The sequence below is a fragment of the Heteronotia binoei genome, chromosome 3 (assembly GCF_032191835.1).
Source record: "Heteronotia binoei isolate CCM8104 ecotype False Entrance Well chromosome 3, APGP_CSIRO_Hbin_v1, whole genome shotgun sequence".
Lineage (NCBI taxonomy): Eukaryota > Metazoa > Chordata > Lepidosauria > Squamata > Gekkonidae > Heteronotia > Heteronotia binoei.
This window is the reverse complement of record NC_083225.1, coordinates 180484867-180499523: the sequence shown is the minus strand read 5'-3', so window position 1 is coordinate 180499523 and position 14657 is coordinate 180484867. Positions and strand designations below refer to the sequence as shown.

The window sequence follows — 14657 nt, the reverse complement described above, 5'->3', positions numbered from 1 at the left end:
ATGCCCAAGACTTGGTGAGAGATGGAAAAGTGATTGCGCCACTTGAAAGCAGTGACCATAATGTTATTGATTTCACCGTTTGTATAAATAGGGAGTTGTTCAAAAAGACCGCCACAACCATGTTTAACTTTAAAAGGGGTAAATACACTGAGATAAGGAGGCATGTGAGGAGGAAATTGAAAGGAAAGGTACATACGGTCAAAACCCTTGGGGAAGCTTGGAGACTATTTAAAACTATAATCCTAGAAGGTCAGATAAAATACATACCACAAGTTAGGAAAGGCACGAACAGGCATAAGAAAAGGCCTGCATGGTTAACAAACAAAGTAATGGAAGCTGTAAAAGGTAAGAAGGACTCCTTTAAGCGGTGGAAAACCAGTCCAAGTGAGATTAGTAAAAGGGAAGACAGGCTGTGGCAAATCAAATGCAAGACAGGCAGGCAAAAAGGGACTATGAGGAGCATATTGCAAAAAACATAAAGACCAACAATAAAAATTTCTTCAAATATATTAGAAGTAGGAAACCAGCCAGGGAGGCAGTGGGGCCCTTGGATGACCATGGGGTAAAAGGATTACTGAAGGAGGATTTTATTTTATCTGAGCTTCTAGGATTATAGTTTTAAATAGTCTCCAAGCTTCCCCAAGGGTTTTGACCATATGGCTGAGAAGCTAAATGAATTTTTTGCCTCCGTCTTCACTGTGGAAGACGAGAACTTTTTGCCCGCCCCAGAACCACTAATTTTGGAAGGGGTGTTGAAAGACCTGAGTCAGATTGAGGTGACAAAAGAGGAGGTCCTACAACTGATAGACAAATTAAAAACTAATAAGTCAACAGGTCCGGATGGCATACATCCGAGAGTTCTGAAAGAACTCAAAGTTGAACTTGTGGAACTTCTAACAAAAATCTGTAATCTTTCATTGAAATCTGCCTCCGTTCCCGAGGACTGGAAGGTAGCAAATGTCACCCCCATCTTTAAAAAGGGTTCCAGAAGAGATCCGCGAAATTACAGGCCAGTCAGTCTGACTTCAATACCGGGGAAGTTGGTAGAAACCATTATCAAGGACAGAATGAGTAGGCACATTGATGAACACGGGTTATTGAGGAAGACTCAGCATGGGTTCTGTAAGGGAAGATCTTGCCTCACTAACCTGTTACATTTCTTTGAGGGGGTGAACAAACATGTGGACAAAGGAGACTCGATAGATGTTGTTTACCTTGACTTCCAGAAAGCTTTTGATAAAGTTCCTCATCAAAGGCTCCTTAGAAAGCTTGAGAGTCATGGAGTAAAAGGACAGGTCCTCTTGTGCATCAAAAACTGGCTGAGTAATAGGAAGTAGAGAGTGAGTATAAATGGGCAGTCTTCGCAGTGGAGGACGGTAAGCAGTGGGGTGCCGCAGGGCTCGGTACTGGGTCCCATGCTCTTTAAGTTGTTCATAAATGATTTAGAGTTGGGAGTGAGCAGTGAATTGGCCAAGTTTGCGGATGACACTAAATTGTTCAGGATGGTGAGAACCAGAGAGGATTGTGAGGAACTCCAAAGGGATCTGTTGAGGCTGGGTGAGTGGGCGTCAACGTGGCAGATGCGGTTCAATGTGGCCAAACGCAAAGTAATGCACATTGGGGCCAAGAATCCCAGCTACCAATACAAGTTGATGGGGTGTGAACTGGCAGAGACTGACCAAGAGAGAGATCTTGGGGTCGTGGTAGATAACTCACTGAAAAAGTCAAGACAGTGTGCGTTTGCAATAAAAAAGGCCAACGCCATGCTGGGAATTATTAGGAAGGGAATTGAAAACAAATCAGCCAGTATCATAATGCCCCTGTATAAATCGATGGTGCGGTCTCATTTGGAGTACTGTGTGCAGTTCTGGTCGCCGCACTTCAGAAAGGATATTATAGCATTGGAGAAAGTCCAGAGAAGGGCAACTAGAATGATTAAAGGGCTGGAGCACTTTCCCTATGAAGAAAGGTTGAAACGCTTGGGACTTTTTAGCTTGGAGAAACGTCGACTGCGGGGTGACATGATAGAGGTTTACAAGATAATGCATGGGATGGAGAAAGTAGAGAAAGAAGTACTTTTCTCCCTTTCTCACAATACAATAACTCGTGGGCATTCGATGAAATTGCTGAGCAGACAGGTTAAAACGGATAAAAGGAAGTACTTCTTCACCCAAAGGGTGATTAACATGTGGAATTCACTGCCACAGGTGGCGGCCACAAGTATAGCCACCTTCAAGAGGGGTTTAGATAAAAATATGGAGCACAGGTCCATCAGTGGCTATTAGCCACAGTGTGTGTGTGTATATATAAAATTTTTTGTCACCTTGTGACACAGAGTGTTGGACTGGATGGGCCGTTGGCCTGATCCAACATGGCTTCTCTTATGTTCTTATGTTCTTAAGACCCCCGCTGATCAACTGATTGGCAGGGATCTATAAATGAGAGATAGGCTATGGTCACAGCAGTGCTGCCCCTTCTGCCAGCCCAGGACCCAGGTGGATGAAAGAGTGTGGCTGCCTCCCCGACAAGGGGTGGAAGCTTTGGAGTGAGACCATGCTGCCTCTTTTGTCTCTCCGAGTCCTGGGTGGATGGAAGGGGCTGCAGGGGCGGGGGGGCTTCTCTGCTTTGCTGCAAGGCTGCCTCCCCTTGCAGGAAAGGAGAGAGGCTGCACTGCCTCTTTTGTCCGCCCGGGTCCCAGGTGGGCAGGGGTGGCGCAGCACCTCTCCCTTGCTCCGCATTCCAGTTGCTAGCAGGCCACAAACCAGTCTGCAGCCCAGTGGTTGGGGACCCCTGCCCTAGGCAATCACCTAGTTTGCCTTGTGGCAGGGCTGGCCCTGCTTCCCTCTCCTCCACTCTGCCCTCACTCATTTTGTAAACCATTTTATCCATTTTGGGCTCTCAACCCTCCAGCACCATCTTTTTGCCGCAGACAGGTGACTCCTGGGTAAAGTCAAAGGACAGAAACATCTGTCCATATCAGTGCTTTGCTACTGTATAGGATCCAAGTCAAAATCCCTTAATGGGTCACTCCCACACAAAGGGGTTTTCTAGGTGCCTTTCAGCAAGAACAATGCAATGCCCTTTTCACTTTGCCTGAAAAAGTCATGAGGATCCCCTACCCTCCTTTGCTACTTACCGTCCAGCCACTTCTGTGAAGTCATGTTGATAGAGTGTTGGAAGGTAACGTCGCTCCAAAAGGGAAGCATCTTTGTCTTCACAAAGGTATATTTATAGTGAGGGTCAGGGCGGTTCACAAATTCCTCCAGTGCCTTCAGGTCCTCCATCAGCTGAACGTTGGGCAAACAGGATGCCAAGAGGAAAAGGGTGAGAGGATGCATGTCCCAACACCTACCCAGACCCTCTGCCTGTTCTTTCCTGAGAAGCGTCTCCTGCCAATGGCAAGAGGTTTGCTGTCTCTTATGGGTGACTAGAAGGAAGAGGGTTTTGCTGGCGTAGTTTTTGGGAGGAATGCCTTCCTGAACACTCTTGCTCACTTTAAATACCCATCCAGTCCCCTTGGGCTGAATCACAGACACAGGTTGTGACACAATCATCTCATGAGCTCAAGAAGGAGCCAGACATCTAACAAGGATTTCAACATTCAACAAATCCTAAGGGGAACTAGAAACTTTCTTCTTTATGAGTATAACCTCCTGAGCATCCTTGATCCACTGTCTGTCTTATGGAAATAATAGAAGAAATAGCCTAAACATGATATAGGAAATCTAACATTCTCTAAAATGATACAAAAATGGACAGTTTATATCCTGAAACCTTGTAAATATAAAATGAAAAAGTCGAAAATACTCAAAGTAAATATTAACATATTAGAAAAGTAGACAATGTGGCATTTGGAGTATTGCGTACAATTCTAGTTTCTTGTTTGAAGTACTGTGAACAGTTCTGGTCACCACACCTCAAAAAAGATATTATAGCATTGAAAAAAGTGCAGAAAGGGGTAACAAGAATGATTAAAGGGTTGGAACTCTCTCTCGATGAAGACAGCTTCTCCTTCCTTTGCATGGGGGAAGGGCTGCCCATTGCTTGGGCCTATGGTGGCCTCAGTCCAAAGTGGTAAACTGCAGCATAGGTGGGCAGAGTCAGGGTGGTGGTTGGTATTTATTATGATTTTTGCCCTTGCCCCAGAATCATCAAAAGCACCCATGGTTCAACCTGGCCGGTATAATCCCCCCTTCTGGAAGGCTAGCTGGTAACAGATACTGGGTAGGGGTGTGCATTCGGTTCGGGTGAACCGAATAGACCGTCGAATACCCCCTGATTCGGAAGTATATGGTGTCGTATACTTCCGAATCCAATTAGAAGCTATTATATGGGAGCTGTATATGGCTCCCCGTATACTTCCGAATCAATATTCAGAAGTATATGGAACTCAATGTAAAAGGCGGGAAAGGAGCTTCTGCAGCCTCAGGGAAGCTGCTTGCCTCCTTTCCCGCCTTTGGAAGCCTTTTCCCGCCTCTCCCATAGCCTCCCTGGGATCAGGGAGGGAGGGGAAGGGGGAGAGGAGCCCCAGCAGCCAATTCAAAGCATGCATTTGCAAAATTCATTGCAAATGCATGCTTTGCAGGGCTGTTGTGTAGCTGATGGCTGAGCTAATCCCCCAGCCATCAGCAACATTGTTGTTTTTTTGTTTACTTGGGTATCTAAGTAAACACTGTTCTCTGGCCAATCACAGAGCAGTGGTATTTTTTGAAACTGCTCTGTGGACTCCATTCCATTGCTGCTGTGTTGGTGTTGGTGTGTGAGAGAGATTGTGCTGTGGGGACCCTTGGCCTCAGCTGCTGCTGCTCTCTCTCAGTCTTGCCTGACCTGCCTGAAGAAAACATCTAAGGTAAGACAGTCTTGGGGTTCTTGTTTTTATTTTAGTTAGGATAAAAGCAAAAGGACTTTTTAAGACTAAGAGTCCCTTTACTTATCCAAAGTCAAATTTTTTACCTGTCTACCTTAGGGACCGTCTCTCCCCATATGTACCCCAGAGGCTGCTGAGATCAGGTTCACAAAATCTACTGATAATCCCCGGGCCAAAGGAGGCCAAACTGAAAACTACAAGAGAAAGGACCTTCTCAATCATGGCTCCCCACTGGTGGATTCAATTACCAGAGGAGGTGCGGGCCCTGCGGAGTCTTGCTCAGTTCTTCAGGGCCTGGGGGGTTTGCCAATTTGCCTATATCTTACTTTAGTGAGAGGACTTTTAAAAGTGCAGTGTCCTTTTACGTCTTCTGATTTGGGTGGCTTGGATTTCTTGGGGTTAGAGTGAAGGTTTTTTTGGGGGGGAGGGGTTGGTAAAGTTCCTGTATTGTTAAAAGTCAAGGGTTTTTTACTGTTTTAAAAGGATTCTGTGTTTGATTTGTTGCTGCTGTGTTGTGCTGCTGTTGTTCCTTTTCTCTTCTGGTTCTGGTTCTTGTGGTGGGGGGGAGCTGTTTTGCCTAATTTTTATTGTTAAAAAGTTTAGTTTTTTAACAGTTGAGTTTGTTGGCCTTTTCTTGAATTTGTTTGGATCTGTTGCAGTTGGTTTTGCATCTTATCCTGTTGTCCCTTTTCCTGGTTCTGTTTTTTGGGGGTGTGTGTGTTAAAAGTTAAGTTTCTTTCTGTCACGTTTTGATTTTTTTTTAATTATCTCTAGTTGGTGTGAAGGGGTTCGTGTGTGGGTTGCATGGGATGGGTCACTTTCATATTTTTATAGAGCTATTTTTGGAGTCTGAGGGTTCCATGCAAATTTGGGGGCTCTCCCTCAACCCCCCTCCCCTCCAGGCAGCTTCCAATATACCCTATTTTGCCTTTGATTTCAATGGCCCATAGGGTATAATGGTGGGATAGGGGCACCCTCTTTGGGTTCTCCTGGAATACGAACCCCTGGCCCAACATTTCTGGGACTTGGAGGGTTCGTAGGGGAGAGTCCCCTGCAGGTCCCCTGCAAATTTGGGGGCTCTTCCTCAAACCCTCTCCCCTCCAGGTGGTTTCCAATATACCCTATTTTGCCATTGATTTCAATGGCCTATAGGGTATAATTGGGCCGTATATTCAGAAATAGCCATATATCTCCCATATATACGGCTATTCTGAATACCGGTATTCAGAAATATATGGTATTCTGAATATTTTGGCCCCATATATATCCGAATCGGTTTAATTCTGAATTTTTGTTTTTTTTTTCAGAATTGTTTAATTCTGAATTTTTGTTTTTTTGCACACCCCTAATACTGGGCTGCAACCATGATCAAGCATACAGTGTTCACATGTACTTAGTGCAATTCCCCCTTCTGAACGAACGTCAAGGAACGTCACCACCTCTGCCATGCTGACTGCTTACCTTTTTGATGCTCAGTACAATATCAGTAACATTGCATCAAAATGTCAGTGGTGGCCCATATACCATAGAGAACAGTATATTGGTAGTGGTTTCTACTCCCATTTAGATGTGCCACACTTGAGATTGAAGCTTAGAAACTGTCACAGAACAGAAAGGCCATCTGCAACTTATGCCTAGAATTTTTACTGAACCTTGGGGATGGAGAAGAGATGAGGAAACTGGAAGTAGAACAGTCTCCTTTCTCAGCTGTCTCTAGAATAGAGAAAAGACACCCCCCCCCCTAAAAAAAAAAAAAAATCTCATCAGCACAAGGCACAATGAGGAGAAAAAGGGATCCAGGGTCTCTCAGAGTTTTAACATGGGCCCAGTTCCAAGAGTATGCCTTGGAAAAATAGTTGGAAGGTTTCAGGGAACTCTTCTCATTTGGAGCTGATGAAACCTTTTTCTTGTGACAGACAACTTAATGTGTGACAGAAAACTTTTATATGATTTGTGCTTTAGTAGCGAATAAGATCTTTCTCCCTTTAGAGACATAGCAAGGAGAAACGCCACATCATTTACTTCTGGGAACTAGTAATGAAAATGCCCTTCCCTGAAGTTTTCGTAAATGTGCAGCTGGTCCTTCCAGGCACTGAAGGTTATATGGCTGCCTTATAGAGCAATCCTTTGCCATGCCAGCGCTGCAGTGCCTAGCCATTTCATAACTGCGGCACTAGTCTATCCCCTATGGGCATACATTACACAGTGGCCAACAGACAGTGTTGGGAAATGCATTTTAAGATTCAGAGGTGTGGCAATAACTGGTGACGAAGCTTAAGCTTATCAAAAGAAACAAGGTTTACTATAAAAACATTAGGAAAAGGTAGTTGGGATAAAAGAAAAATAAACATTGAATTCTAGCATGGCTAACTAGGTCTTATCCGCTACATGGCTACAAATGCAACTCTTTGTTCGCTGGTTCTTCTTCGCAGAGAACTTTGTGCCAGAAAGAAGAGCAGTTCAGCTTGCATAGAACATCAATGGAGTTTCAGGCACAAGATGCCAACTGACCAATGCAGTGTTTACATTTTCCCCAGCTTAGAAGACCCAGCCCCTAAGTGGGTTTACTGATCAAAGCCACCAAGTATTACACCATCTTTCAATTTACAAAAATATATTATAAGGATTGTGTACAACACATAATTGACAATACAATAATGATAGAGGCGGGCGGTGCTAGGGCCTTTTAATGTAACAGAAAACTCCAAGGGGCCAAAAAACCCCCGTCTCCAAATGAAAAGATATAAGTCCAAACTTGGAAATAGTCCAACTGATATTAACAAGGTGGGTGCTCCTGAGGAGTGTAGCTTCAATGCAGCTGAATTTTCTGTTACTTTAAAAGGCCCTAGCACTGCCAGCCGCTATCATTATTGTATTGTCTATTATGTGTTGTACACAATCCTTATAATATATTTTTGCAAACTGAAAAATGGTGTAATAATTGGTGGCTTTGATCAGTTGACTAATTGCACCAAGTGCCCTTCAAGCAGCAGACCTAATAGGCTTTAGGCTACAATGCATCACTTCCTCTTTTAGGTAAACAGCAACTGTTAACTCTATAATGACTGGAATATAAATAACTTGCATTCCAACACAAAGTCAGTAGGCTCGCAGTGTTTTCTGATTGTAACCGGGGTAGCGTCTATAAAAACTCAGCCTTGGTGGTCAGTGGAGGCATTGTGTGGAGGAGGTGGCATTATTATAGACAGGTCCCCCTTCAACACCTTCGCCAATGACTAGACTGGAGCTATCTCTACCTCAACAACAACAACAACAACAACAACAACACATTTTATTTGTATCCCGCCCTCCCCGCCGGAGCAGGCTCAGGGTGGCTAACAACATAGTTCAGGGTTGAATTATACAAATGGATAAAATTACATTAAACATTATACGCGTTTAATTAAAATCTGGTTAAGTTTTAAAATTAAATTAATTAATTTTTAAAAGTGCTAATGCTATGTTTACTTTTTCTGATGGCGGTTTCCTTCGCAATTTCCATTTTCATCAGCGAAATCCAGTCTGAAGAGGAAGGTCTTGCAGGCCCTGCGGAACTGTTCTAGGTTCCGCAGGGCCCGCATTTCCTCTGGAAGTTGGGTCCATAGGCTCGGGGCTATAGAGGAGAAGGCCCGGTTACGGGTGCTTTGCAACTTCACCTCTCTCGGTCCGGGGATAGTCAGCAAGTTTTTCCCGGCTGACCTCAGTGCTCTCTGGGGTTCATATGGGGAGAGACGGTCCCTAAGGTAGACAGGTCCTCGACCATATAGGGCTTTAAAGGTAATGACCAGCACTTTGTAACGAACCCGGTATGTAACTGGCAGCCAGTGCAGTTCGCGCAGCCCAGGCTGTATGTGCTCCCATTTAGGGAGTCCCAGCAACAGTCTAGCCGCTGCGTTCTGCACCAGCTGCAGCTTCCGGGTTCGGTACAGAGGCAGCCCCATGTAGAGGGCATTACAGTAATCCAGTCTCGAGGTGACCGTTGCATGAAGCACCATTGCCAGATCTTGGCGCTCTAGGAAGGGAGCCAACTGCTTTGCCCGCCTTAGATGGAAAAAGGCTGACTTGGCAGTGGCTGCAATCTGGGCCTCCATTGATAATGCAGGCTCCAGTAAAACTCCCAGGCTCTTAACCCGGTGCGCCGCTTTCAACGGCGCCCCGTCGAAGACTGGGAGAGGTATTTCCCCTCCCCGAGCACCCCGACCCAGACAAAGGACTTCTGTCTTCGCTGGATTCAGTTTCAGCCCGCTCTTCCTCAACCAGGTTGCCAAATCCTGCAGGGCCCGGTCTAAATTCTCTGGGACGCAGTCAGGCCGGCCGTCCATTAGCAGATAGAGTTGGGTGTCATCTGCATATTGATGGCACCCAAGTCCATGTCTCCTGGCAATCTGGGCAAGGGGGCGCATATAGATATTAAATAGCATTGGTGAGAGAACTGCCCCCTGAGGCACTCCACAGTCCAGTGTGCGCCTCTGGGACAGCTCGCCCCCAATTGCCACCCTTTGTCCCCGATCCTCGAGGAAGGAGGCAAGCCATTGTAAGGCAGACCCCCTCACCCCTACATCGGCGAGGCGGCGGGTCAGTAGCCGATGATCAACCGTGTCGAACGCAGCCGACAGGTCCAACAACATCAGCACCGCCACACCGCCCCGATCCAGGTGCCGTTGGAGATCATCTACCAGGGCGACCAGTACTGTCTCCATCCCGTAACCCGGGTGAAAGCCGGACTGGCAAGGGTCTAGGATGGAAGCGTCATCCAGAAAGCCCTGCAACTGTGACGCCACTGCCCTCTCTATAATTTTACCTAAAAACGGTAAATTAGAGACCGGTCGGTAGTTTGCCAATTCGGCTGGATCCGCTGTACTTTTTTTCAAGAGGGGACGGACCAAAGCCTTTTTTAGAGATGATGGAAAGCACCCCTCCGAGAGGGATCTATTTATGATGTCCCGTAAAGGACATTCAAGCTCCCTCAGGCAGGATTTAATTAGCCAGGAGGGGCATGGGTCCAAATTGCAAGTTGTAGGGTGTGCAGAGGAGAGAATTCCGTCAACTTCCTCCAGGCTGAGCGGGTCGAAGTGATCCAGGATTAAATCGGAAGACAGGTACGGGGCCTCGGGCTCACATACTGTATCCAAGGTGATGGGCAGGTCCTGGCGGAGCGACGTGATTTTGTCTGCAAAAAATTTCGCGAAAGCCTCACAGCCTATTTCCAATTCTCTAACGTTTGGTCTGCCTTGGGGCAGTGTGGTTAGCTGTCCAATTGTGCTGGGCGCGAATTTGCAGACGCAATCTTGGCCGCGAAGTACTTCTTCTTCGCGGCCTTGACTTCCACCTCATAAGACCTCATAAACGTTCTATAGGATGTTCTCGCCGCTTCGTCACGAGTGCGCCGCCACTGCCTCTCTAGTCGTCGGAGTCCCTGTTTCAACCGGCGTAGCTCCAAGGTATACCAAGGAGCCAGCCTTGAACGAGGGCGCAGAGGACGTCGAGGTGCGATCTCGTTGATTGCCCCGGATAGCCGGTCTTGCCAGGCATCAACCAGGGCATCAAGGGAATCGCCAGGGGGCCAAGGATCCCGAAGAGCCATTTGGAACCGTTCCGGGTCCATCAGGCTCCGCGGGCGAGCCAAAATAGGCTCTCCGCCCTTACAGGGTTGTGGTAGCGTCTCCATACGAGCCTTGAGGGCTAAGTGATCCGACCATAGTATCGTCTCCGTTGCGATTTCGTTCACTTGAATCCCGGTCGCAAAGATCAGATCTAATGTGTGCCCAGCCTGGTGCGTGGGAGTCGTAACAAATTGGGAGAGTCCCAGTGTCGCCATGGAAGACACTAGGTCCATCGCCTGAGTGGAGGCCGCGTCATCGGCATGGACATTGAAGTCGCCCAGGATCAGAAGCCCTGGGTACTCCAGCGCCCAGCCGGACACCGCCTCCATCAGGGATGGTAAGGCGCTGGCCGGTGCGTTAGGCGGACGGTACACCAGCCAGATCGCCAACCTCTCCCCGACGTCCCATGCAAGGCCAACACACTCAATACCGTCGATCTTTGGGGCCGGGAGAGCCCGGAAGGAGTAACCCTTCCATATGAGTACCGCCACTCCGCCCGCTAATCCGGGACTGGTGAAAGACCGAGTAACCTGGGGGGGTCATCTGGGAGAGTGCCGTCGTCTCCCCCTCTTGAGCCCAGGTCTCGGTCACGCAAGCCAGGTCTGCGTCCTGTCGAAGCAGGAAGTCCCTAATGGTTTCGGTCTTATTATTTATAGACCTGGCGTTGCATAACACCAGTGTCGGACGCGGGCAATTTCTCTTGGTCCCACTACTTGTCACCGTTGGGATGGGAAGTAGACTAGAAGGGGGCCGAGCACTGTTTTGTCTCAGCCTCCTTCTCTCACATCTCCGTCTATTCCCACCGTCATATCTTCCCCTCCCCAGGAGCACTGGCATCCCCTGACCGGACATCCCGACCTATTCTCCCAATGATCGTATTCCACTGACTAATTAGTATTGGTACACAGCATAGATCTCTTGCCCACCTTCGTCCTCTCTTCCCAGTTGTCTAGTTCACCATAATCTTCCGATTTGATTAGTAAATAATTCCTACTTAGCACTATAATAAAATCCAATTCCTGACTAATTTAAAGTGCTAACGTGAATAAATAATCAGTTGAATTAATTAATTCTATATGCATTTAAAAACATAAATACATAATAAATCCAATTTCTAATCAATTTAAATCTAATTCATTGTTAATAATAATTCTAGTGGTGATCAATAGTCAATGGGCAGTGGGGATAAAAGTTGGAGGTGGGGTAGGGTTTAGTTCTTAAAGTGCTGGTGGTTGGTATAAGTATTCAAAATCGAATGTCCAGGTTTTAGGCGTCTTTTGTGCTTCATGGCGGCTTTTAAAGTGCAGGTGCTGTTTTCTAGTATAGGGACCGTTTTAAGCACAGTTCTTAATATAGTTCTTAGAGGCATGGGTGAGAGAGCTTCTTGGTTGATGACCTTGTCGCGGGGGGGGGGTGGGGGGGTGTGGGAGTGTGAAGGAGGCAAGGGGGGAAAGCCAGAAGAGAAAAGGGAGAAGGGGGGGCGAAGACAGAGACCGGGGTGTCCACCGGGACCTACGTCCCGGGGCCAGTCCACTCCTCCGCTCACTCGCACCCCTCAGCTCCGTCTCCCTCCGCAGCTGCCCCTCTCCCTCCTCGTTGTATCAGTCCACACCCCAGTCCTTTGCAAAAGACCTGCTCCTGCCATTTGCCTATGGCCGCGCCCGATCCTTCTTAGTCTCGGCGTCGGCCGGCGATGTTTCTCGGCAGCAGCGCTCCTCCGTGGCTTGAACTCAGCCGAAGCCCCGCCGCGGCCCCAGTTGGCTCCACGCTCCGTTCTCCCCGCACCTCTACGACCTCTCCCCGGCACCGGTTATTTCTCCCGGCCTCTGCCCGACGCCAGCCCGCAGCGGCGTCTCGGCCCTGTTTCGACTGCTCGATGGACCCCTGCCGCCCGACTCTCGCACCTCAGCTTTGCCGACAGCCGCCGCCTCATTCTCAGTTTTGTTGATGGTTTGTTGTTATCTTCGATTATTCTTTCAGTTCGCTCGCTGGTGCTACTGGTTGCTATAGTATAGTAGTTGTTATTGCTATTAATTGTTATCAGCCAGCGGGAGCCCTAGCACTGGGCTTCTACCGCCGCCGCCATCTTTCTTTCTTTCTACCTCAGATAACTACTTTAGTTTATAAAATAACTATCAACTTTTGGTTGAAGATCATTTTTCATATGGCTCCGGAACTGTTAACCTTGGCGTATGGGGAAATGAAGGATAGGTCTTGGCGCAGTTTTGTTCAGAATATAGTGGCCAAACTTGGGTTTTCAGTTGATTTTTTGGGTTCTCTTGGGTTTGACACGGCTAAAGCCTTGTTAGATCAATCTGTTCAAGCTGACATGGGAACTATAGGTGAATTGAAAACAGCTGTGATTTATAATCACTTATCTTTATCGTATCCGATATTTTCTTCCTATTTTGTTACTTTAGTGAATCCCAAGCTTCTGAAAGGATTTACGAGGGCTCGCTTTGATCTATTACTTTTATTGGCTAATGAAGGTCGCTTTAGGCAGATTCCTTACCGGAAAAGAGTTTGTATTTGTGACCAAACCTCTACTGAGGACCTTTCTCATGCCATGTTTTATTGCCCTGATTTTAACTCTGAATGGAATAGGTTTTTGGGTGTTATTCTGTTGTCTCTTCTTGGGAAGTCAAATCAGGAGAAACTAGTTTTTTTACTATCTGATAGCGATAAATACACTACTTTTCAAGTTGCAAGGTTTGCGGCTGTCGTCATGGAAAAGAAAATGAAGACCGCCCCTCATTGATCGCTCCCTATTATCACTCTCAGTTCTTTTCTAGTGTAGTCCTGGTTAAATTTTGTTGATGTTTTAAATTTTAAATTTAGATTGTTAAGGTTCTAAAAGTTTAGAATGTATAGATTTTTAGGTTTTAAAATTTTTATTGACATTTTATTCTAGATATTTTAGGATTGTATGATTTTTTATCGTAGTATGGAATGAGGTGCTGGATGCTGCCTTGTGTTTTCTCTTCGTTCCCTTTCGTCTTATTGCTGTATTTGGTTGGTTGCTATGGCAATACTTTTGCTAATGCAATAAAGCTATTGATTGAGATTATAGACAGGGCCACCATAAGAACATAAGAGAAGCCATATTGGATCAGGCCAATGGCCCATCCAGCCCAACACTCTGTACACCCAATAGCCCAAAAATCCAGGTGCCATCAGGAGGTTCATCAGTAGGGATCCAATTCTATGAACCCCAAAATAAGGTGCCCCTATCCTCCAGTATTTCCAATTTAAAAGGTGTGCATGTGGTCTCAAATTTCAATCTAACTAAAATTATGACAGCCCAACTTTCTGATTCTGAACGTGTCCTTAAATACTCAGAATCTTCCAGTAAGGGTTTAATCTCCAAAATCTATAACATTCTGATGTGCATTAATTCTACACAACCTTCTCCCAATCAACACAAACGATGTCAGGACTGTGGAGTAGCACTTACTGAGGAAAACTGGTCAGAAATATGGTCTTCTAAGCTATTGGGGAGTCCTCTAATACACATAAAATTACAATCCTGACACAATGGTACCTCACACTTTATCTGCCGTGTCTGCAGTGTCATCTAACCATTCACCATTATACTGGAGGAATTGTGGAGAAGTATTTTTGCCCACTGCTGGTGGCAGCGTCCCATCATGAAAACTTTTTGGCAAGAAGTCCTTACTCATATTCAACTAATTACATGCTTTGCAATTCCATTTTCACCTCAATTACTTTTCTTAAACCTCTGGACTGGAATACAAGTTCTTCGTCATAAACAAGATCTAATTTCGAGTCTCCTAGTAGCAGCCAGAACTGCAATTGCCTCATCATGGAAATCGCCTCAGGCTCCTTCTCTCTCAAGCTGGTTTGCCAAAATCTGGGACATCCTTATCATGGGGGAAAAAAAATCACTGCTCACATACAACATTCTGAAGTTTGCCCTAAAAAACTCACATTTCACGGGGAAATGGTCTTTACTTGTAGATTATGTAGCAGCTCATGATCTCCAACCATACAATTCAGAATATCTCAATTTACTCTAATCCCCCCCCCTTTGAAATATCTTCTTTCCTCTTCTGTTTGTGCTAGTCGTGGTCTAGCAGAAGGTTCTTTTTATAATAATAATAGCATACATTAGTTTGCCCTGATATTCTTTAAATTCCGTAATTGATTGATTATGGCATCTTACATAA

General features: G+C 46.2%; 1 protein-coding gene across 1 annotated transcript in view; it reads right to left on the bottom strand.

Annotated features, from left to right (window-relative positions):
* The window catches only part of LOC132569139 (autocrine proliferation repressor protein A-like), a 51089-nt gene extending 47657 nt beyond the window's left edge, over positions 1-3432 (bottom strand). The window contains exon 1 of the mRNA XM_060235323.1: positions 3137-3432. Coding sequence (XP_060091306.1) covers positions 3137-3338 — 202 coding nt within the window. The 5' untranslated portion in view covers positions 3339-3432. The remainder of the gene's footprint in view (positions 1-3136) is intronic.
* Positions 3433-14657: the final 11225 nt, after the last annotated feature.